The sequence below is a fragment of the Chinchilla lanigera genome, unplaced genomic scaffold, assembly GCF_000276665.1.
Source record: "Chinchilla lanigera isolate Chin_1 unplaced genomic scaffold, ChiLan1.0 scaffold00085, whole genome shotgun sequence".
NCBI classification, from domain to species: Eukaryota; Metazoa; Chordata; class Mammalia; order Rodentia; family Chinchillidae; genus Chinchilla; species Chinchilla lanigera.
This window is the reverse complement of record NW_004955486.1, coordinates 3,465,740-3,489,152: the sequence shown is the minus strand read 5'-3', so window position 1 is coordinate 3,489,152 and position 23,413 is coordinate 3,465,740. Positions and strand designations below refer to the sequence as shown.

The 23,413-nt window shown below is 41.4% G+C and overlaps 1 protein-coding gene across 1 annotated transcript in view; it reads left to right on the top strand.

Moving 5' to 3' along the window:
- The window catches only part of Kif1b (kinesin family member 1B), a gene marked incomplete in the record, with an annotated part of 137,055 nt that overhangs the window by 14,693 nt on the left and 98,949 nt on the right, over positions 1 to 23,413 (top strand). The window contains 3 exon segments of the mRNA XM_013504249.1: positions 756 to 933; positions 20,151 to 20,227; positions 21,421 to 21,600. Coding sequence (XP_013359703.1) covers positions 828 to 933; positions 20,151 to 20,227; positions 21,421 to 21,600 — 363 coding nt within the window.

Sequence of the window (23,413 nt, the reverse complement as noted above, 5' to 3'; positions counted from 1 at the left end):
AGTATGAGTCACCGGCAAATCTGAAGCTAGCAGCTGAGTCTCTGGGCAACTTTTAGGCTCATTTTGCAGGGAGGTGCAATATACGAGGTATCTTCAAAGCTCATGGAAATCCTGAGTAGTTAAGGAAGCTGGATAGAGCTCCTCTGTCCTGCTGTTTAACTATACATCATGTAACCAAATGTTTCAAACTGTAATTAAAGCATAGGAAGTTCAATGGATTTCTTTAAAGAAAGGTAGTAAGTAGTTTACAGATGGAAAGCTGCTTAAGAAACTTCAACAAAAGCTGGACAGGGTGTTGTACACCTCTAATTCCAGCATGTGGGAGACAGAGGTGCGGTGATCGCTGCAAGTTCAAGGCCAGCCTGGACTACATAGTAAGGCTGCACTACAGAACAAGACCCTGTCTCAAAAAGAGAAACTTCTGCAACAAAAAAATTTTACATTTTTATACAATACTGAAAAGTGACCTAGAAACACAGAAAACAAGATAAATGCCTATTCTGAAGTACTAAAAATTACAGTAAGTTTAGGAACTTCTGTAGGAATGAGAAGGTGCTAATGAAATAGGAAAACAAATTTCAGTCTTTAATATTTGATGATTTACTGCTGGGAATACAAGGTTTGCGGGGGGCGGGGAAGAAGATGAGGACTTTAGAAATGGAAACAAATAGAATGTAAGGGAGCGACCTCTTCTGCTTTCATTGGCCTGTTTCCTTTAATTCTGACTGCCTTGTATGGAACTCTTCTTTTCAAAGGAAACTTGATATAACTTCAGACGAAGATTTGATTCCTCATTTCTGGATTGCGTGCATCACAAGGCCAGCAGGATGTCGGGAGCCTCAGTGAAGGTGGCTGTCCGAGTGCGGCCCTTCAATTCTCGGGAGACCAGCAAGGAGTCCAAGTGCATCATTCAGATGCAGGGCAACTCGACCAGTGAGTACATGTTGGTTTCTCTCCCTTCTCCACGCACTTCTCGCTGTGATCAGAAGTGAGCGTTGTGTATTAAGGCTCTGAGCTTTGTCGTTCTGAAGGACTCACTGAATGTTTCCTGGTCTCAGCTGTTTGCTGCAGTTTCTTTGTGCTTCATTCTATATAATTAAATTTTATATAAAATTTATAGGTTCCTGATTATCGAAACTGTCATTTTTCTCTTTGAAAAATACATTAATTTCAACTAGTTTGGAGGCAGTTTTGGCTGTTGGTATTAGCTCTAAAAGTGCTGTATATGTTGTATTAAGTTCTTTTAAAAGGTGGATTTTAAGAAATCCTGGGTCTAGGGCAGGAATTGACTTTCTCTGTAATCTGTTTTGGTATCCTCAGTGCCTCTTGCTTATCTAGGAGAAATCGCCATATTGTAAGGATCTGTTTTCATTAATACTAGGGATATATATTACTGTTTCCATATAGGATTAGAAATTGTACTAAAAACTTTTAAGTAGAAAATGGGTATTTGAAGGCCATATTCAAGAAATCAAAATGTCAAAAGGGAATAAAAGTAAATGAACCATTTCTATTTGTGTGTGACACTGGTTTTTTTTTTTTTTGGACTGGGAGTCGAACTCAGGACCTTGTGCTTGCCAGGCAGGTGCTGTGCCACTGAGCTATATCCCTGGCCCTGACGCTGTTCTTTATCTTGAAGATAAATAATTTCAAGATGTCTGGTTTTTTTTTTTTGTTTGTTTTTGAGACAGGATCTCACTATGTAGTTCACGCTGGCCTTGTACTCACTATGTAGCCCAAGCTTGCCTCAAACTCACGGCAGTCCTCCTGCCTCAGCCTCCCAAGTGCTGGGATTACAGGTGTGCACCACCATGTCAAGGCAAGATATCCACATTGCCTTCAGGTGGTTTATTTATATTCATTGTCAAAGTGAGATAGCATTTCTTATTTTCCCTGCAGTTTTGACTTATTTTTGTGAAGGAGTAAAACATTTTCTCATAATAAAAAAACTCAAATAGTACCAAGAATGTGCAATACAGAGACTTATCTTACCATGTGATCAACCAGTTCCTCTCCCCAGAAGCAGCGTGTGTTAGATTTCCTTATGGCGATTGTTCAAGTTTCCTTTTGTAGATAATTCAAACAGCAGCATCTTTTTCCTTTTTTTTTTTTTTTTGGTCTTTTTGAGACAGGGTCTCGCTGTGCAGTTCAGGCTGGCCTTGAGCTCACTTTATATCCCATGCTGATCTTGAACTTGCAACAGTCCTCCTGCCTCACCCTCCCTTGGATTATAGGCATGTTCTACCATGACTGGCCTAGCAGCATCTTTTTCTAAGATTGTTTTTCTCCTTTTAGTGATAAGATGTTAGCAATTTATTTTTCAGTCTTTACTACACTGTATGCCTTAAATACTTTAATAGTACAGTTCATGTTTATAATTTGTAAAATTGTAGTTGTTTCCCTCGAGATTTTTGTATGCGGCAATATCCATGTAAATTAGTGGGTTTATTATGTATTAGTAGTTATCTACTATATGTCTATGGTATGCTAAATACTACATATATAAAGTATCCAAAAGTCATCCATCGATTGTCTGGAAGAACAAAACTATCAGTGTGTGTAGTAAAATTATTTCAATGTCTTAGTCTATTTTCTGCTGCTGTCACAGAATACCTGAAGCTGGGTAATATATCTTGGAAGAGATTTCTTTTGGCTTCAGTTCTCAAAGTTCAGGAGCATGGTATGGGTGTTGGCTTGGCTTCTGCTGGGGCCTCAGGCTACTTCAGATGGTGGAGAAGTGGAAGACAGCAGGCTTGCCTGTACCCACACACTTGGTGGTAACTAAGCCACTCTGCACGAGCGTGGTGCTCCGTAATAGAATTAACCTGTTAGAGGTCCCATCACCTCTCAACTCTGTAATACCTGGGACCCCTGCCTCGGCTTGAGTTTGTTGAAGACAGACCACCCTCAAACTACAGCGTTTTTTCTGTAGTTCTGAGTAATAGATCTGAGTCTGCTTGATTTCTGACATTGCTGTGTTTTGAGCATCTGGATTAAAACTAAGATTATTGATGCCTAAGGAAGAAAATGTTAGGTCTCCTTGTTATCTAAGATAGATCAAATGCTATTTGATCTTTTTGCTTTGATTGTATACAAAATGAAGTCAGTTTAAAGGAAAAAGTAAAATCAGCTAAGTATGATAATTCAGTCTGGATGGGGATTTTAGATGTTTACACTTGTGGTAGAAAGAAAACTGAAGAGCCAGGAGTGGTGGCACATATGTGTAATCCCAGCACTTGGGAGGCTTAAGCAGGAGGATTGCCACAAGTTTGAGGCCAGCCTGGGATACATAGTGAGTTTGAGGCCAGCCTAAACTACATGGTGAGACCTTGTCTAAAAAAAAAAAAAAAGAGAAAGAAAAGAAAAGAAAGAAAGGAAACTTGAATAGGGAAAGAAGATTCCTAGTTGAACATTTCTGAAAATAGAGCCATAAATTTTAGAGTTGACTGCAATATAAATTTTAATCATTCATTTTTGCTTATTTCCCATAAAAATCTCTATAATTAGTAGAAATATTGATGTGTCTTTTGATGAAATATTAAAGGCAAAATGTCTGGTGTTTATTAAAAGTAGTAACAGTTTGATTAGAGCAGGTTTGTACTAGGACATGAAGGGGTACCTGTGGAGGACCTTAAGCACAGTGCGGCGCTCCTGATGATTTCCCCCATATTTTATCCAGACCTTCTTAGAGCACGGCTGAAGGGTGTGCTCTGCCCTCCTTCCCTCTCTCCCTCCCGCCCACTTGAGCATCTATCTGCTCCAGCATGAGTTCTGGGGGGGGGGTCACAGAGGTCACCACACTGGGGGAGCCTGTTCTGTACGGAGTGCTTAGTTTGTGATAGGATTAATGACAAATTAAAATAAGCTTAATACAGAATAAAAGTGATCAAAGTCCTAATTACCATAAAAGGGGTTTTTAAAAGTGCACATGTGAGTTGACAAAGAACATATGTAAGGATTTACTGATGAAATGGTGTTTAAGCTGGACGTTGAAGAGTAGGGTATTAACAAAATATCCAGTATACTTGGGGACAGTTCAGAATTGTAGCTTGTTAATGGTAATATTAGGACTAGCTAATGGTACTTCAGAACAGCTGTAACACATTGCGTCTTTGAATGTAGAATTTCAGCAGGAGAAATTTGTGACTTTTAAATTAATGTTAGTCTGCTAGAAAAAAACCACTTATTAGATCAGGCTTGGAAAAATGAAAGTATGTAAGGTAAATATTCTATCATGGTTCAGAGAGTTTGGGGTCATTCTGATTTTTTGGGGGGAAGGGTGTTTGTTATTGGAAAACAGCTCATGATGGGGGAACTTGTATCTTATATAAAAATTTTTATTCTAGATTTTTGTCTTGTTTTGTTTTTTTGAGACTGTGTCTTTACTGTGTAGTCCAAGCTGACCTTGAACTCACTATATAGCCAGGGGCTGGTCTTGAACTCACAGTGATCCTCCTGCCTCAGCCTTCCAACTGCTAGAATTACAGGCGTGTGCCATGGGCATCCGCCTACATTTTGAAAATACTGTACCATTGTTGCAGAAAACGAACTAAGTGTGCCATAACCGCACATGTGAGCTCTTTTAAAAGACTGCTGTGCTAGCAGGCTGGTCTGACTGCCACTCACAGGGGTTCCAGCTGACTGCAGATGGAAAGCGATGGAATGCTCCTGCCGCAAGGTCTCTTTACGAAGGAGGAGAGAAGAGCCCTTGAGGGAGTGTGCGAAGTCTGAGAGCTGAGTAGTAGCCCTTTTATTTGAGCACTTTCTGGTCCCGGAGGAGAGATTTTACACGCACAGATAAATGTTACTGCTGTGACATTTTGGAGTCCCAAGCACATACAAATGGCTTTGTTTGATAATACCTCATTATATTCCAAGCTTCTCCCACTTTGGAAGCATTTTTTATTGTCTAATTATTTTGTTTTTAAAAAGCTGTGCACACTTCTGGTTAGTTTATATGTGTAAATCTGGAGACAATGAACCTACATCAATTTCCAAGAGAAACAGGAGGCGGACAAAGCCGGTTTTCCCATATGCTGGAAAAGGTACTTCTTGGGTGATTGACTCCGGTATACTGCTTTGTCTTTAGTCATAGGGTTCTATTTCTCGGCTTTGGTAAGTCCCCCTCACTCACAGTCTTCCTCTGCCAGGGTCTTCTGTTTGTTTTCATTGTCCAGTCCCAGTGGGACAGAAGTGGCCTTGATTTTTTTCTGTTCATTGCTTACGCTGTATGTTTTTAAGGCTTTCTCATCCGCACATGCACATTTCTAAAACAAATGCTCTGCAGCGCAACTGGCTCGGAGAATGATTCTTTGTCCACTGCTGAAAATCTGGGGGGAGAAGAGCAGGGACAAAAAGGAGATTTGAGAAGGAAGCATTCCGAAGAGAATGTGTGTAAGGTTGTATGTTTTTCTAGCATGAATTAGTCCTGGTTGATCTTGAAGGTAGAGATGTGGTTTACCCATGCGTGTCCATATTGGAGAAGGAATATTGTATTCAGAGCACACGCCTTGCCTGCAGCCTGCTCATTCTGAAACTTCCTAGCCATGTCTTCAGTCGTTCCTTTCTGAAGAGAGGACTCTCTCCTTTCACTCTCACATGCCCACCTGGGCTAAATGACTTCCATTGACTGGGCTGTAGTAGCAAGGCGACCAGAAGAGAAAGAAGTTAATGTAGAGTAGGAAGAAGAGTTCAGTGTACAGTTGAAATCTGGTTGGGTTCCAGTGTCAGTGAACTGTCTTTTACATTTGGAAATGCAATACTTTCCCTGGGTGAGGACTTGGAGCGAGAGCAGCCAGGGTGTGTGAATGAAGAGGCCTCTGAAATGAGGCTACGCTTACTCACCCGGCGCTGATTAAAACCCGTTCTCAGCAGGTCCCCAGTGAAGGTGCTGGTCCTGGTCCTGTGCTGTTAGTGGCCTTCGCTGCCCTCGGGGGCCTTGGCTGTAAGTGAGAGCACAGTTCCTCAGCAGCATCGGGCGCAGCCACCCTTCTGTGGTGCAGGCTGTCTCCTGGCCACTGGTTTTGCTGTGGACCTTTGTGACTCTTACCCATTCATGTGTTTGTAGTTTTTTCCCCAGTACTGGGGCTTGAACTCAGACCCTTTGCACTGAGCTATATTCCCAGCTTTTTTCAATTTTGAGACAGTCTTTCTAGGTAGCTAAGTTGCCCAAGCTGGGCCTGATGCTCCTGTCTCAGCCTCCAAAGATGTGCTGGGAATTACAGGTGTATGCTGCTGTGCCTGGCTCCCATTCGTTGTTTTTTTTTTTTTTTTTTGCAGCAAGGTCTCACTCTGTAATTCAGGCTGGCCTTGAATTCATTATAGCCCAAGCTGGCTTCAAACTAACGGCAGTCCTGCCTCAGCCTCCCGAGTGCTGGGATTTCAGGCATGTGCCACCATAGCTGGCTCCCATATTTTAAAAACAGCATTTGCCTTATTTTACCTCATGCTCAAAACCTACTTTTCTTTTTTCTACATATTACACAGTTTTATTTAGTATTTCATGACTTCTCTTATAGCAGCTTACTAATGTTCTGGAATGTGTCTCTCTACTGTATATTGTTAAGGGCATCAGATTGTATCCTGTTGTAGACGTGATAGCAGACTTCTTTTTTTTCTCTCTCTCTCTCTCTCTCTCTCTCTCTCTCTTTTTCTCTCTTTCCCTCTCTTTCTGACTCTTTCCCTCTCTCTCTCTCCCTCTCTCATTTAAGACCTTTTGTTGCATTTGATTATGTGGGCGTAACATATCCAGACATTTTTGTATGTGTGTTTCAGCTTTTGCTGATCTACTTGATTTCAGAAATGGCATTTGTCAATAAAGGGTTGAGCTGGGCATGGTGGTACACACCATAACCTCAGCACTCGGGAAACTGAGGCAGGAAGATCACAGTGAATTCAAGGCCAGCCTGAACTACATAGTGAGATCCTGTCTTAAAGAGCGAACAAATAAGTAATAAAGGGTTACTTGGTGATTGGAACAAACCTTAATGGTGTGTTGGTGCTGAAACAGTTGTTTTGCTTTTGACATGCCCTGTGGTTTTCCACGGGTTCCTGCTATGGAGCTTGTACTTGTAGCACTGCATTGAGAGCAGCTGAGGATGACACATCTTTTGGTTACTTTGATTAGCAAGAGGATTCTTTTGACTTAACTGTCATTTTGTAGCAGTTGTTGTTTTCTGTCTTGTCATTGTTTGATTTATATTAAGAAAGATTCTGTAATTATCTTGGGTGTGATCCATTTCTCAGCAAAGCAGGAGGAGAATGGCTCGTGTCTTTCTTCTCTAATGCACTTCTGTCTGCCTGTGAGGGTCTCCCGGCCTGTTGGGCCAGGTGCTGGTCAGCAGTTTTTCCTGTGCAAGACAACCGCATGAGGAAGACAGCTACTTGGCAGAGAAAAGAGTAGTTCTGAGATTGTTTCATATTCCTTGTGCCTTTGTAAGTTGCTGCTCAATAAATTGAATTTACTTTACTCTTTTTGTCGTTGCTGTTAAAAATTTTCATAGTCAGTAGCAGCTTCTTTCTACTATCTCCAGCACAATAATCTGTTTCAGAGCCTTTGAAATAGATCAGAATGAAGCCGGGCGTGGTGGCGCATGCCTATAATCCCAGCGCTCGGGAGGCTGAGGCTGGAGGATCGTTGTAAGTTCGAGACCAGCCTGGGCTACAAAGTGAACTCAAGGCCAGCCTGAACTGCATAGCAAGACCCTGTCTCAAAAAGGCAAAAAAGGCGCCCCACCCCCGCAAAAAAAGAAATAGATCAGAACGAGGCTTGCAGTCTCAGGAAGCCAAGACTTGGTATTTGGTCGCAAGTAATAGCTTGTCACTTGCCTTCTCAATGCGGTCAGCTCCTCTGGCTGGTGCAGGGCAGTTCGCCTCTGGAGTCCACCCGTAGCAGCTTTACTGCCCGACTGTCATGGTTTCAGACTCATTCAAGACACAGAAGGAAAGTGGTTCCTCAGCGCTCCCAGCACAGGCTCTCCCTAGTCTTGCTCTCTATCTTCTTCAGAACACTGTTGTAAATGAGATACATCAGTGAGTTCTCAATTTTAAGATAACCTGGAATGCCTTTTGTTCTGAAAGCAGAAGCAATTGAAAATCACAGAAGAGACAGCATTTGGAAAACGCAGAAAGCACAGAGGAAAATCATTTCTAACCTTCCACTCAGAGAGACTGCGATATCTTGATGTGTACTCTGTTCTTTTCCATGCCCTGCGACATGTAATTAACATTTTGATTGTATTTGGGTTACAATGTATTCCCTGTTTTTAGCTTAGTTTTTTCATCTTCTAATCTAGTATTTTTAATCTAATTATTTTTCTACATGACTTAGCCATTATGTAAAACTTTGTAATGTGAATGTCATAATTCTTGTTTTGTTGGATTTTTTTTTCTCCTATTTCATGTAATACTCTGATAACTTTTTAAAACCAGGCATTGCAGCCAGGGAGTACTGTGCTATATCCTGAGGTTTTTTTTTTGTTTATTTTGAGACAGGGTTTTACCAAGTTGCCTGGCTTGCCTTAAACTTGTGATCTCTTACCTTAGCCTCCCAAGTAGCTGCGACCACAGGTGTCTGTCATGCTTAGCCCAGTAAATGTTCTTTGAAGAAGAATGTTTTTGTACATTTCTTTAGCAAAAATCTGTAGAATAGAGGTTACTTGATCAAAATGTCTATATTTTTTCCCTTTTTTTGGTCCTTGAGGCTTGAACCCTGGGCCTCAAGCCTTTTTAAAAAAAATTAATTAAGTTTATTGGTACATTTTAGGGACACATAATGATCACATTCATCATAGGGAATTTGTACCTGTACATGATATACCTTGATTCTTTTATTCCCCATTCCCTCCCTTCAACCCTTCTTCCCCTCCTTACTTACACCAGCTTTGTTTTCATTTTTCCTACTTTTCTTATTTTTTTTTCTTTTCTCTTCCTTCCTTTCCCTCTCCCCCTTCCTGCTTTTGGCAGTGGCCCAGTGGAGTGTAAAGTGCTGTAGTGGGAGCTAACGAAGTCTGCAGAGGGGTTACTGAGAAGGGACTGCTGCTTCAGCCCTGTGTCACACAGAGCTGGCATTCATAGGTTGAAGCCTTGGTCTGTCAAGGGATGTGCGTTGACAGTAGGCTAGGAGCTGTTCTTAGTTGTACTGTCGAGGGGCGAAGACTGTGCATACAAGTGGTAGGAACAAGAAACGTGAGATTAGGTTTTCCAGTATATGTAGGAAATCAGGCTTTTGTATGCAGCACGCATACGCTGCAAGGCACCATGCTTTCAGAGAGGTCTTAGTGTTGGCTTGAATGTGCTTAAACCATAGGAGCAGCGTGATGACCGTTGGAAAGCACTGCGGGGGCAAGCGGGGAGAGGTGGACAGTGTCTGAGAAGCTCTTTGTTTGGGCAGAACAGAGAAGTGAAGGGCCAGAATTAGCAGAAGCCACACAATGAGGAAATGATTTAACTACACTTATTGTTTCCCCAGACATTGTTCTGCTCTCACACCAGAGAGTTCCTTTCATGGGTAGAGAGAAACCCAGAGACCTTTACTTTTAAATTGCCTTTTATTGGGGAAAAATTCCATGATTAATAATCAACAGCCAGTTAAGCTGTGCCAAGCGCACTTTTAGGCACTTACGAATTTAAAATTTTTCATTTCTTACAATAAAGGGCCTCTAATTTACCTCATTTCTGGGAGAAGACATCGTCAAAGAGATACTGGCCTACTCGCCTGGGCTCTCACATTTGAAAATTGGGAGTGCTAGCAGCGAGCTCACGAGTGTGGCCCTGGAGCGCTGACTCTTGAACACGTCTCCTGCTCGCCGCCTGTCGCCGCTCGCCGTGGTTCCTCTTCTACTGTTCAGTGCGGCAGTGCTGAATGTCTTGTGTCTAGTAGGGATTTCACTGTCCTGTTAGAGTTTATCTCAGTGTCTCTTGATAGAGAGAAATCATGAAAAATGGGGGTGGGGGATTATGATCAATTAATTTAGAGTCCTTTGGGCCACATAGATTAAATGAGATCTAGGACTTCCAAATCATTTCTCTTTAATAAAAATGATCCAGAATTTGCTTAGGGAGGACAGAATTGTTTGTTGTTGTTAATTGTGATTTTAAAAGTATCGCAGCTACATATTTTATATCAGAGTGATCACACTGTGACACTGAAGAGTTGTTTTTTCCTGGTGTATGTTTTTTCATTCTCTGGGGTTGGGTATACGGTGAACACATAGTGCATGTATGTCCATTTCATAAGATGAGGGGTCTCAGTTTGGTGTTTTATAGGATTAAGAAGCTTTATGATTGCAGGTCTTTTGCTCAGATCCACTTTATGGTGATGTGATTTATACCATTTTATTATATTTCCAGAAATATATCACTGTGAGGGGGAGAGGGGCCTGTCCATGGATTTTAACATACAAATAGGGCACATGACATTTTTTATGATGTGCCATTTTGCTTAGTTTTTGGTATAGAAGGCTTTTAGAAGAGGAAGATGGTACTGAGGATGTCACTGGGGTTTTTAATGAGCCCAGACACGCTGTGGAAGAGAAGTTAATATAAAGGCACAGCATCCCCACACTGATGTCTTAATTATAGATGCAGCACAGTCTTAGTAGTTTTCCCAACAACAGTGTAATTATTACATTAGAGGCTTTGAGATATTAGATAAACAAATTTATTCCAGAGAGTAAAAAGGCTTTTAAGTACAAATCTTGTTTTGACTGCCTTCTTTTTAGGGGTTCAGTAGTGAAAACATTTCTGCATTTCTTTGCTTAGGTAACGAAGTTGGAAAGAAGGCAAAAGCGGGAGGGTTTTTTGTGGTTTTTTTAATTAGCACATGTTTGCATTACACCACCATGACGTTTCTTGTGTGGAGTTGGTACATGTGTGCAACACATCTCAATTCTTTTTCATCCCCTTTTCCTCCCCTCCCACTCTTCTCCTCCATTGTTTGACCCCCCTCCCTACAGGAAAAGGATCCTATCTTTTATTTTGCTCTTTATATTTGGGGTTTCTCCTATAAGAGAAACCGTGTGATATTTAAGCTTGTGTGTCTGATTTATTTCACTTATCATTGTGGTCTCAACATACATCCATTTTCCTACAAATGACTCAAGTTTATCCTTCTTTAAGGCAGAGTAAATACTCCATTGTGTATAAATGCCACATTTTCTGTACATATTCATCTGTTGGTGGGTACACAGGCTGCTTCCAAGGTTTAGCTATTGAGAATTGTGCTGCTGTAAATGTGGATATGTATGGATCACTTAAGATGGTGTCTTTAATTCTTTTGGGAAGATACTAAGAAGAGAAATAGTTGGGTCAGATGGAAATTCTAGTTTTATTTTTTTTGAAGACTTCCTCTACTGACTCCTACAGTAATTTGTACTAGTTTACATTCCCACCAACAATGCAGCAGAGTACCCCCAACCGTATCCCCCCAGCCTCACCAGCTTGATTCTTGATTCAAGAAATCATTTGATTTCTTGTTGGTGGCTATTATTTCTGGAGTAAGATGGAATCTCAAGAGTTGCTTTTATTCATATTTCTCTAATGGCAGTGTTGAACTTTTTTTATGTATTTATTGGCCATTAGTGCTGCTTCTGAGAAGTTTTTATTTCTCTTGCCTATTTTTTAGTTGGCTATTTTTTATTTTTTGGGTTTAATCTTTTTGGATTATTAATATATTCTAGATAGTAGTCTTCTGAGGAATAGCTAGCAAATGTTTTTCCCATTGTATAGGTTGTTTCTTCACTTTGGTGGCTGTTTGCTGAGCATGATCCCATTTGTTGATTCTTTATACTGTTTCTTGTGCCATTAGGGTTCTGTTCAGAAAGTCCATGTCTTGCCTGTGTCTTCAAAAGTTTTATCTACTTCATCTTCCAGCAGACTGTTTCTGTTTTAACATTTAGATCTTTGATCCATTTTTATTTTAATGTAGAACATGGTGAGATATAAGGGTCTAACTCTAATTGCCACATGGATAGTGCGTTTATCCAGCATCATTTATTATTTCCTGTAAGTATATTTTTGGCCCCCTTGTTAAAGATCAAATAGCTGATCTGGGCATAGTGATGCACACCTGTAATCCTAGTACTCTGGTGGCTGAGGCAGGAAGATCACAGTGAGTTTTAAGGCCAGCCTGGGCTGCAGAATGAGTTCAAGACCAGTCATTCCCAAGGGTATTATGATCTGGGCTTTCAGGTACTGCCTGCACGGATACCTACTTCTATAGGATTTCTTTAGTGGACTAATGATACCCGTCTTAAAAACAGAAAACAAGCAAATGAACAAAAAGATCAAATAGCTAAATGTACCTGGGGTTGTTTCTGCATCCTCTCTTCTGTTGCATTGATCTGCCTATCTGTTTTTATGCCGTGCTGTACCATGCTGTTTTTATCACTGTAATTTTGTAATATAACTTCAAACCTGGGATTATGATGCTTCCTCCTTTGCTCTTGTTACCCAGACAGAATAGCTTTTGTTATTCCTGGTGTCTTCTGATACCATATGAATTTTAGGGTTGTTCCTCTAGTTCCTTAAGCAGTGCTATTGGTGTTTTGATTGGGATTGTGTTAAATCTGTATATCCGTTTTGGAAGTATGGCCAATTTGACTGTATTAGAATGGGATATCTTTCCATTTTCTGATGTCCTCTTTGATTTCCTTTTTCAGGGTAGTATAGTTGTATAGAGGTCTTTTCACTTCCTTGGTTAGGTTAATTCCTAAGTATTTAATCTTTCTTGGTGCTATTCTCAATGGTATTTTTTTCTAATTTTTTTCAATAAGTTTGTTATTAGCGTACAGGAATGGTATTGAATTTTATGTGTTGATTTTGTATCCTGCTACATTGCTTGAACTTGGTTATTAATTGTAGGAGTCTTTGGTGGAATTTTTTGGGTCCTCTGTTGAACCCAATGTAGAGGATCATCTACAGATAATAATTTTACTTCTTCCTTTTCTATGCCTATCCCTTTTATTTCTTTCTTTTCTGGCTATTCTTTTTATTTTATTTCTTTCTCTTGCTTTATTGCTCTGGCTAATGTTTCAAGGCCTACGTTGAACGGGAATGATGATAGTGAGTATCCTTTGTCTTATTTCTTTTTGTTTGTTTGTTTTTTTGAGGCAGGCTTGATATGCAGTTCAGGCTGGCCTTGAGCTCACTTTGTAGCCAGGCTGGCCTCAAACTTGCAAGGATCCTCCTGCCTCAGCCTCCCGAGTGCTGGGATTACAGGCGTGCACCACCACGCCCGGCTTCTTTGTCTTGTTTCTGATTTTGGAGGGAATGCTTTCAGTTTTTCTCCATTTAGTATCATGTCAATAAATGACTTTTGGGGCTGGGGATTTAGCTCAGCGGCAAAAGCGCCTGCCTGGCAAGCGCAAGGTCGTGAGTTCGGTTCCCGGTACCGGAGAAAAAACCAAAAAAAAAAAAAAAAAAATGACTTTTATCAGATTGAGATGAGATCCTTCTGTATCTATTTTCTTCAGGTTTTTTTTTTTTTTTATCATCAATGAATGTTGGATTTTGTCAAAGGCCAGGCCTTTTTCTGTCTGTTGGAATGATAATGTGATTTTTGTTCTTCTATTTATGCGATGTATTACATTTGTAGATTTGCATATGTTGAGTCATCATTGCATCCCTGGAATGAAGCGTGTTTGGCCATGATGTATGATCTTTTTGATAATTTGTTGCATTCTCTGCCAGATTTGTTGAGGATTTTTGCATCTATGTTCATTAAAGAGGTTGGCCTGTACTTCTCTTTGGCTGGATCCTTTTCTGGTTTTGGAATTAGCATGATACTAGCTTCCAGGAATGACTTTCTGAGTTCTCCTTTGCTTTCAGTTTCATTAAAGGGTTTAACAGATTTTGTAAGAATGAATTTGACTTCAAGTGACTCCATGAAAGAGGACATGGTCATCCAGTAAGTTAAGACTTTTGAAACATTTTGTGATTCCTTGCTTTGGTTTTTTGGATGCAGTACTGGAATTGACAGGGAGAGATCACTTATGTCCATAGCCCTTTTTAAATTTTTGTTTGAAGACAAGGTCTTGCTGAGTTGCCCAGGCTGGCCTCAAACTTGCAGTCTTCCTGCCTTAGCCTCCTGAATAGCTGGGATTATAGGTGTGTGCCATTGTACTCTGCATGATCATTGTTTATGTTTATTGTGGATAAATTTCTTCAGCTCATCCTTTACAGCAAGGGCTTTTTTCTCTCTTTCCTGAGATAATGAATGTGGCCGGCAGTATGAGGAAGAAAGGGAAGAAGGTGTGCATGTCATATGGAGAGGATGAACAAGGGTTTGTCTTCCCTTTGAACCTAGGGAAATACATATCCAGGTCTTACATGCTGCAGCTCCTGTTCAGATTTATGGAGGACTCAGAAGAGCAACCTTGAAAGCAGACAAGATTTGGGTGGTGACTGGAGGCAAGAAATAGAGGAGCAGGTGAGGTGGGAGGGCTTGAGGAAATCAGGAGACACCCTGAACACAGACTCACTCCTGGGGCAGTGAGTCCTGAAGGGAGTTATGATAATGATCATGGTAGTAGTGGTAGGGAGCATGGTGTGGCTGCTCCTTGAACGGTTTCCTCTCCTGGCTCCCAGGGCCCCACACTTGCCAGATTGCCTGCCTGCCTTCCATGCAGGCCATTTTCAGTTCTTCCTTACCCAGCCGGGCGTTTGTCCTCACGTCTCTGTCTCTGGAGAAGACGAAAGAAAGCAGGTGACTTCACCCAGTTCCAGGGCTCTCCTGGTTATCGGGACTGTGACATCCAAATTGATCTCTCCGGTTTGGACCTCTTGTAGGACTCGAAACCTGCGCACTGCCTGCCAACTTGGCTGGACTGAAGGCACAGGGCTAGTGTCCGGCTCAGTGCGCCCTACCCAGAACTGTTGTTTTCGCTTCCCTCCCCACCCGGAGTCGCTCCTCCTCCATTCACCCTTACCATTCTTTTAGTTGCTCAGGTCCAAAACATTGGAGTTACTCATATCTTCTCCTTTTTTCTCACGGACAGTTCATCAGTGCGTCCTGTTGCCTTTGCGTTCACAAGTTATCCTGAGCCCAGTTACGTCTTTCCAGCTCCCTCTCGGCCACATCAGTGCCACAGTAGCCTCCTGTCTCTCTGCTCTGCCCTAGTTGTCAAGGAGTGGCCTGCCATGCCTTGGAAATATAAATCAGATTAAGCCTGTCCTCAACCTAAGATATTTTGTTGGCTTATCATTTTTAGAATAAAACTAAAAGTCTTCTCCTCAGACACAGGGCCCCAGTGGATGTATCCCCTGGCCAGTTATCTGAGTTCATCTCCTCACTTACCCTTTGGCTACTCGGGGTCTTGCTGTTCCTTAAATTTCATTCAGGTCCCTGCCCAAATCATCTGTTAAGTCCTGATAGTCATCTTTTATATCCTGACCCTGCTTTACCCCCTCCCCCCACACATTGTACTATTTCTAATAGTTAATTATCTGACTTTCTCACTAGAATGTAAACTCCCTGAGGGCGGAGACTTGTTTTCACTAGATATCTTCCAGATCTTGAACAGGGAACAGTCTCAGAACATTTGTTCAGTAATGTATTCTGAACATTTTCCTTGTGGCAGACCCTGAGGTAGTACTTGACATGGCTTAGCCATTAAACCTCACAACAGTTCTGTAAAGTTAGGCCCTACTCTTAGTGCACCCATTTTACACATAAGAAAACTGAGGGTTGCAGTGTTTACTGTGTGCCCAAGTTATAGCTAGACCTACATTAGTATTACACACCTAGGGTGGGGTCAGAATAAAGCCTCTGCAGCATTCTACTTGCTCCATTGGTAAAATCCTTAAAAATGTCAGTTTTTTAAAGGTCAGCTTACTTTTTAATAATTAAATGTTGGATCAAATAGTAAGAGAATGTTCAATCTTGAATCAAGAGACAAAACACTTTCGCTAAAGGAGTGGACTCTTCTCTCTTTCCACCTCTGAAAACACACATGCCAGAACTCAGCTAGATGCAGTCGTCCAGGAACCATTGTTACACAGAGGGCAAGCAGAAGTCCCTAAGCCTTCTGTAGCAGCTGGTGTTTCCTGTGTGCACAGGTCCTCCGTCCTCTGGTTAGGGCATCACTGCAGGTGTCCAGAGGGGAGAGGCTGTGGTGTACAGGTTTCGTAACCAGGAGCCCTGGGATGCTGGAAACGCTTGTAAGGAAGCTGAAGGACAGATGAGCCGTGGAGGGTACAAGAAGGAAGTTCGGGCAACTCCAAGAGCATATGTGAAAAGGCAGTCGTGGGGTCCAGGCCCAGAGTGTACTGTGCCTCCTGTCCAGGGACACCTCAGTCAGAGAGGAAACCTCAGATGCAGGTGTAACAGGGGCCTTGAAAAGTACAATGAGAAGGTGCTTTTATAGGCGAGAAACAGCACAAACACTCTACAGTGCTTAAAAGAGAGTAATGTTTTGACTCCAGCTCTCAAAAAAATATGACTGGAATCCATTTCTTGTGGACAAATGGTGATGTGTCCTACACAGAGCCTGCTTTCTGGCAGCACTCCACCCTGGGAACGGGTGCTATATTTGCAACAGCTTTTACCTTGGGAAAATAGGGCTTGTGTGTTGACTATTTGTTGATTACCATAACCCTATCCTAACGTGCATGTTTTCTGAGAAATAAATTACAAGCCATACCCTCTGTTTTAAGCTCAGTTGTCTTTGATACAAGAACCGTTGCTTAAGCTAGGCATGGGTATAATTTCAGCATTCTGGGAGGCTGAGGTAAGAGGATTACAAGTTCAAGCCTCGCCTGGCCAATTTAATGATTTTGTGAGACCCTGACTCAACATTTAAAAAAATAAAAGGCTGGAGATTTAGCTCAGTATGAAGGCCCTGGGTTCAATCCCCAGTGCTGAGCTTCCAACCCCCTCCCTAAACCCCACTGCATTTTTACCCAGGCTTTCAGTAATTCTGTTTTTTCTCTATTCTTACTGGAAAGTTGATAAAATCTCCTGGTATTTTATGTTTGTATTGCACAGACACTGTTCTGATTGTTCCTTTTGTTCTCTGGAAAATGGTACAGTGTTCAGCCAGATTTAAATTGTACTCTGCGCGGAGGGCATTTGTCCGTGTGCCAGCTCAGTGCCGGCCATGTAGAGCATCCGTAGAATGTGCTCTTTGCACTTAAGGGATTCGTGAGGCAGTTGGAAAAGCAGAGATCTCATGCACAGCTACCAAAGGATGTGAATGTTTTACTGTGACTCTTGCCAAGAAGTAACCTAACTATTTACCTACCTTCCTTCCTTTCTTCCTCCCTGCCTCCCTCTCTCCTTCCCTCCCTCCCGCCCCTCTTTCTCCTTTTTGAGACAGGGTCTCACTATACAGTTAAGGCTGGCCTTGAGCTTGCTTTGTAGCCCAGGCTGATCTCAAACTCGAAATGATCCTCCTGCCTCAGCCTCCCGAGTGCTGGGATTATAGGTGTGCGCCACCATGCCTGACTTTTGTTGTTTTTTGTCTTTTTGTCTTTTTGAGACAGGGTCTCAGCATTCTTATTTTACACTGTTGTTTACTTTTTAAATTTGCCAACAAAAATTTTCTTACTTTGGTTTAAAGACCATGAAACATCATTTTCATACCAGCAAGTATTGAGAAAGTTTAAGATAAGATGAAAAATACTATTTTAAAAAATTCAACATTTATGTAGTGCTTTACTTATTTAATTCTGTAAAGCCTAGGTCAGTGGTGGCAGACCAATGGCACGTGTTACTGTGTTTTTCTTCTAAGACAAGAGAGGTTAGTGTAGAGTTGTCTTTTCTAAGCTAAAACTGCAGCCTTCAGGTTCAGTTGGAGTGTGGGCACTGTACGATAAAGAAGTGGGTTTTGGGTTACAGTTTGGCACTTGGTCTCTAAAATGTTTGCCATCACTGATCTAGATATCACCTCAAGTTTAAAGAGCACTCAGAAGTACAGTAGTATGCAAGGTCACAGAAAACACTGAAATTAGTATTGTTCATTGTTCCTCATATATATAGAATATTTAAAAGCTGTGTCAGGCCACAGGTACTTATACTGGTCGTTTTTGCCAAGTGTTATATTCTATGACATGCTGTTTCTTTTCTTTTATTATTTCTTAATCGGGTTAAAGGTAGTGAGTTGGAACTCAAGCATTATTAATGCAGAAAAAAAAATCCCTTGGCATATTCATATTTGAAAACAATAACTCATTGTCCATGGAAAGTAAGAGTGGTATATTCAGTATTTGTTTACTTTTACTTATTTTATTTTTTGTCTTTTTGAGACAGTGTTTTGCTATGTAGTTTAGGCTGGCCTTCAACTTACTATGTAGCCCAGGCTGGCCTTGAGCTCACAGTGATCCTCCTGCCTCAGCCTCCCAAGTACTGCAGTTACAAAGGTGCACCACTATGGTTGGAGTGTGTTCGTTCAGTCTTTATATGGTTCTGATAAGTAGTGCTGTCATCAACATTTTATTCCCAGAAGAATCTTCATTTGCAAGTTCTAGGGCTTTCAAATTTTTTTTTATTGGGAAATACTTCATATATTCAAGGTAACATGTGTCTTGCTATCTAATGCAAGCTAGCCTCAAATTTTCTGTGTAGCTAAACAGACCTCCAACTTGAGGTCTTACTGCCTCAGCTTCCTGAGGGTTGAGATTAGAGCAATGTACTACCACGCCTTGACTATAAAGAGTTTTAAACAATCTTTGTGGTTTAATTTTAGGATGGTAACCGTATACACAAACACATGCACGTACATACGCATAAAAAATACTGTATCCTCTGCCTTGGCAACCAGTGGTATGGACAGTAAACACCTAGATGATGATGTCTTGGCTTCAGAGTGTGCACTGGAGTCTAACACTCCTGCTGCAAGTCCTGTGTCTGCCTGCTAGGTCTGTAACCATAGTGACTTAGCTTCTCTTCATCTGTGAGTGGGGCAAGGAAAACGTCTGCCCCGTGTGTGGCTGGGAGGGGTAAAAAAGATTCATAAACAGAAAGCACTTAAGGCTCAGGGTCTCTGCTGCTTGAACACAGTATTGCTGTTGTTTAAATCTTGGGTGTTGTACCTTTTACTTAGAAGTGCACTTCTTTGCTTAGATACCATTTGTGTGTTGGAGATGTTCTTTCTAGAACTGTGTCCTCTTGTCACATGCTTGTGTGCAGTGTGAGCCTTATTAATACTCTTGTCAGCATTTGAGGTTGGAACATAAGCGTGTGTGGCCTTACCCAGTGGAATCCAGCCGGAGAAGTAAGCACCATAGCAACTGTTGCTATTTGTGTCCTGAGCAGCAGCTGCCTGGGACAGATTTATTTTTTAATCCTGATCTCACTGATCGCCTAGGATGTGGCCCTGCTTAGAGAAGTGGATTGGTTTAGGTGTCCACTCTTTGAGATTTCATGACCACATGTTACAAAGATTTTGTTCCATATGAAATATGAGGAGCTAAAGCTTTGTGTGAGAAAGAAAGCAGGAGATTCAGCTTTCACATTCACAGTAGCCCCCTGAAGTGTAGTGTGGCTGGAGTGATTACATGAGAAATCGCTTTTATTATGGGCAGTGGGACTTCGTGCTCTTCAGTCAAAAAGTCACTCTGCTATTTGTAATGTTCTACAGATGATTTGGTAGTCTGTGATTCCACTGTATGAACACACACACATACCCACACGTGTGTGAAATAACATGTGTTTGTTATGGTCAGCTGTGGATTTCAGAAATAAGACTGCAGTGAATATTTAATTACCTCATGCTTTTGTGAAGTAGACAGCAAGATCTGTAGAAAGAATTTGTTTCCAGTTGTGGTTGGATTAATGCAGTACTGGATGTGTTGAAATATTTCAAGTCTTAGGACTTGCCTTGAAATAGTAACATGGTCCATTTCCAGATTTTGACTGCTAACATACCTAGGGCAGATCACTTCTCAGTTGCAGAATATTTACTGAGAATTTGCTGTCTACCAGGCTCTGTTTTCAATACTGGAAGCACACAGTGAATGTTGTTGGTCTGCTTTTTCAAGTTCCCTCTGTAAATTTCCTCTTAAAAATGTGGTACTTCTGTTTTTGATTATTTTATTGAAACTCTGGTATGAATATACTGATTGGATGTCTTGAGTGTGCAATATGGCACCGTGTTGCATGAAATAACTTGCAGCTGACGGATTTAACAGAATTAAACATTTTCGTTCTCTAGGTATTGTTAACCCAAAGAACCCAAAGGAAGCACCAAAGTCTTTCAGCTTTGACTACTCCTACTGGTCTCACACCTCGGTGAGTCTCCTGCTCTGCTGTCCCTCGCTGTTTGCCCGCGTGTCTGTCCTCTCGCCTGAACAGGCCCTGTGGTTGCTCTGTAAGTGTGGTCTAGCATGAGTTTACTTTTTGATACAGTGAGTGCTGTCTGAAGAATAAAGTATCTTTTGTTGTTGTTGTTGTTGTTTTGAGACAGGGTCTCACTGTGTAGCCCAGGCTGGCCTTGAATTTACCGCAATCCTCTTGCCTCAGCCTCCCAAGTGCTGGAATTACCATCGTGTACCACCACACCTGGCCAGAATAAAATGTTCTTAATAAAATATTTTGGTTGATGGAAAGTTTATATACAACACACATATAAAACTGATCTTCATTAAACTAAATCTATACTAAACCTAATTTAGTCTCATTAGACTCTCTTGAGGTTTTATTTAGAAATATCTTAGGATTCTCATTGCTGTATTTATAGATTTTAGGGAATACCAAATTTAAAAAACTGTTCAGTGTATTTTTAATTTTAAGTTAAAATTTGAGAGAATGGCTAGGAAGGTTGGAATGACCACAGTTAATTGTTTTAATTGTAGTAGGAGAAGGTTGGCTTTGAACTTTCTGGGAGAGCCTACCAGTCCCGAGGGTAAGCGGGACCTCGCCAGCACCCAGGAAGAGGAGGAGCACAGCTGCCCCACGGTGCACCACCTCAGCGCAGAGCCCCGGGCTCACTGACCTCTGGCGGAGATTCTAACCTAGACCTTGGCTCTGCACCGTCCAGTCTGCCACACGTTTCAATTTCATTTTTCCTGTTTTATGCGGAGAAGTAAGGCGTGTATTAACCTGGCAACAAAGCCTGAGTGCCAGGGGAAGGTCTGTGGCAGGATGGAATATTCAGGGAGAGAGAGGGAAGGGTGCTCTTGTTGGAGCTCCTTAGGGCTAGAAGAGCGGTACTGGAAGGGTGTACAAAGTGAAACGCCATGCCAGGTAGCTTTACGGAGCTGTTTTTTTGTATAGATAACTCACTGCGTGTGCGCGTGTGCACTCACCCCTGGGCAGCGTGTGTGTAATGAAAAAAATCTGTGTAAGAGATACTTTAAAAATGTACAGTATATTTTAGGTAACTTTTCTGGTTTGAAACACTTTTCTTTATTATGGAAGTAATCACATAAGTATAGGCAGAATATGAATAAAATGCCCTTTATTTTTTCTCTTAACCTCTACAGCCTGAAGATCCTTGCTTTGCATCTCAAAACCGTGTGTACAATGACATTGGGAAGGAAATGCTCTTACACGCCTTTGAGGGCTATAACGTCTGTATTTTTGCCTATGGGCAGACTGGTGCTGGGAAATCTTACACAATGATGGGTAAACAGGAAGAAAGCCAGGCTGGCATCATTCCACAGGTAAAAAGTGCCCTTTGCCTTAACTTGCTACCCCAAGTATTTTTATTTGGCAAATGTATTTGGGCAGTGTGATGTGCAAGGCACAGAGGTGACCCCTGTCCCTTTCCCTCAGAGGAGCTGAGGTGATGTGGAAGAGATTGAATGTACATATGCCTGTCTTTTTTTTTCTTTCTTTCTCTCTTTCTTCTTTCTTCTTTCTTTTTTCTTCTTTCTTTCTTTTGAGACGGGTCTTATATGTAGCCCAGGCTGGCTTCAAACTCACAGTGATCCTCCTGCCTCAGCCTCCTGACTGTTGTGACTACAGGTGTGTGCGCCTCCATGCCCAGCCTCACATGCCTGTCTTTAAAGGTGGACGAATGAATGTTTCATGAAGATTTTGCTCTACCGTCAGGTCATATTAGTTTATCCTTTGACAAGAGGCACAACTCCCTCCACCCCCAAACCAAGATCTCAGGCATGCCAAGTGTGTGCTCTACTCCAGAACTGCATCTCAGCCCTGTTACCAACTTCTTAAAGCTTGTTCTGAGTCCTGGGACACCCAGTGAATATTGATCTGATTCTTTCCAGTTCCTCTAGAGAATGTGAATTTTATTTTTTAAAAAATGAGGCAAGATCTTGGTCTTTACCAGGTTGGTTTTGAACTCACAGTCCTCCTGCTTCAGCTTCCCATTTGGTTGGCATTACAGGTGCATGTCCCCATGCCTATCTGGCTTTCCCCCCCCCACACACAGCTTTTTTTGTTTTGTTTTGTTTTGGTTTTTGAGACAGAGTCTTACTGTGTAGTCTGGAGCTCACTGTGTCACCAGTCCTCCTGCCCCAGCCTCTCCAGTACTGGGATTATGGGCGTGTGCCACCACACCTGACTTTCTTGTTTTTGGTGGCCTTATTCAGACAAGCTTTAGTTTTATCTTATTAATTTAATATTATCACTTTAAACTTTTGATTTTTTTTAAAGAACAATTTGAATATCTTTTCATCTTCCGTTGTCTGGAAGAGGAGAAAGTATTTAGAGGCAACTTTTTAAATAACAAGGCTGTAGTTTGCTTTTATTAATGATATTTGGGGTTAATTTAAGAGTTTTTCAGTGATGAGAATTGAACCCAGGGCCTTATATGGGCTAGGCATGGGGTTAATTTTAAAGTGTTCTTTTGCGGCATGACTAATGCCACCATTTCTATATTCTAAGAATAAGATGAATAAGATGGCTACTTTTTCTCTTGTGTATTACTGGACTGTAATTTTAAATTCAACAATAAATGAAGTATTTAATTATTAATAAAAGTGAGGCAATTTTTAGAGTAAAAGTACTAGTACACTAAAATCTGTGTTAAGACTTGTACTTAGGAATTGTCCTTCCTTGTATGTAGTAGTAGCAGTAATTAGTATAGTAATTGGAGAACACACGTCTTTGCTGTTTGTCAAGCATGGGTATAAGTGCCTTACAAGTAGTCGCTTATCTGATCCTCCTCATGGGACTGTAAGAGATAGGTAGGTACATTTGTACCTCCTTTTTTCATGTTTTTTTAGGGGTTGTTTGTTTTATTTTTGTTTTTTTGAGGTAGAGCATCACTGTGTAGTCCAGGCTGGCCTTGAACTCACTGTGTAGCCCACACTAGCCTCAGAATCTCAGAAATCCTCCTACCTCAGCCTCCCAAGTGTTGGGATTTGAGGCATGTACCACCGCACCCTGCTTTTACCTCCATTTTGCAGACAAGAAAACTGAGGCACAGGGAGGTCATATCAATTGCTCAATTAAGTGAGAGTGCCATGATCCAGACGAGGTCAATGACTTTGCTTTTGCCATTGTATAATA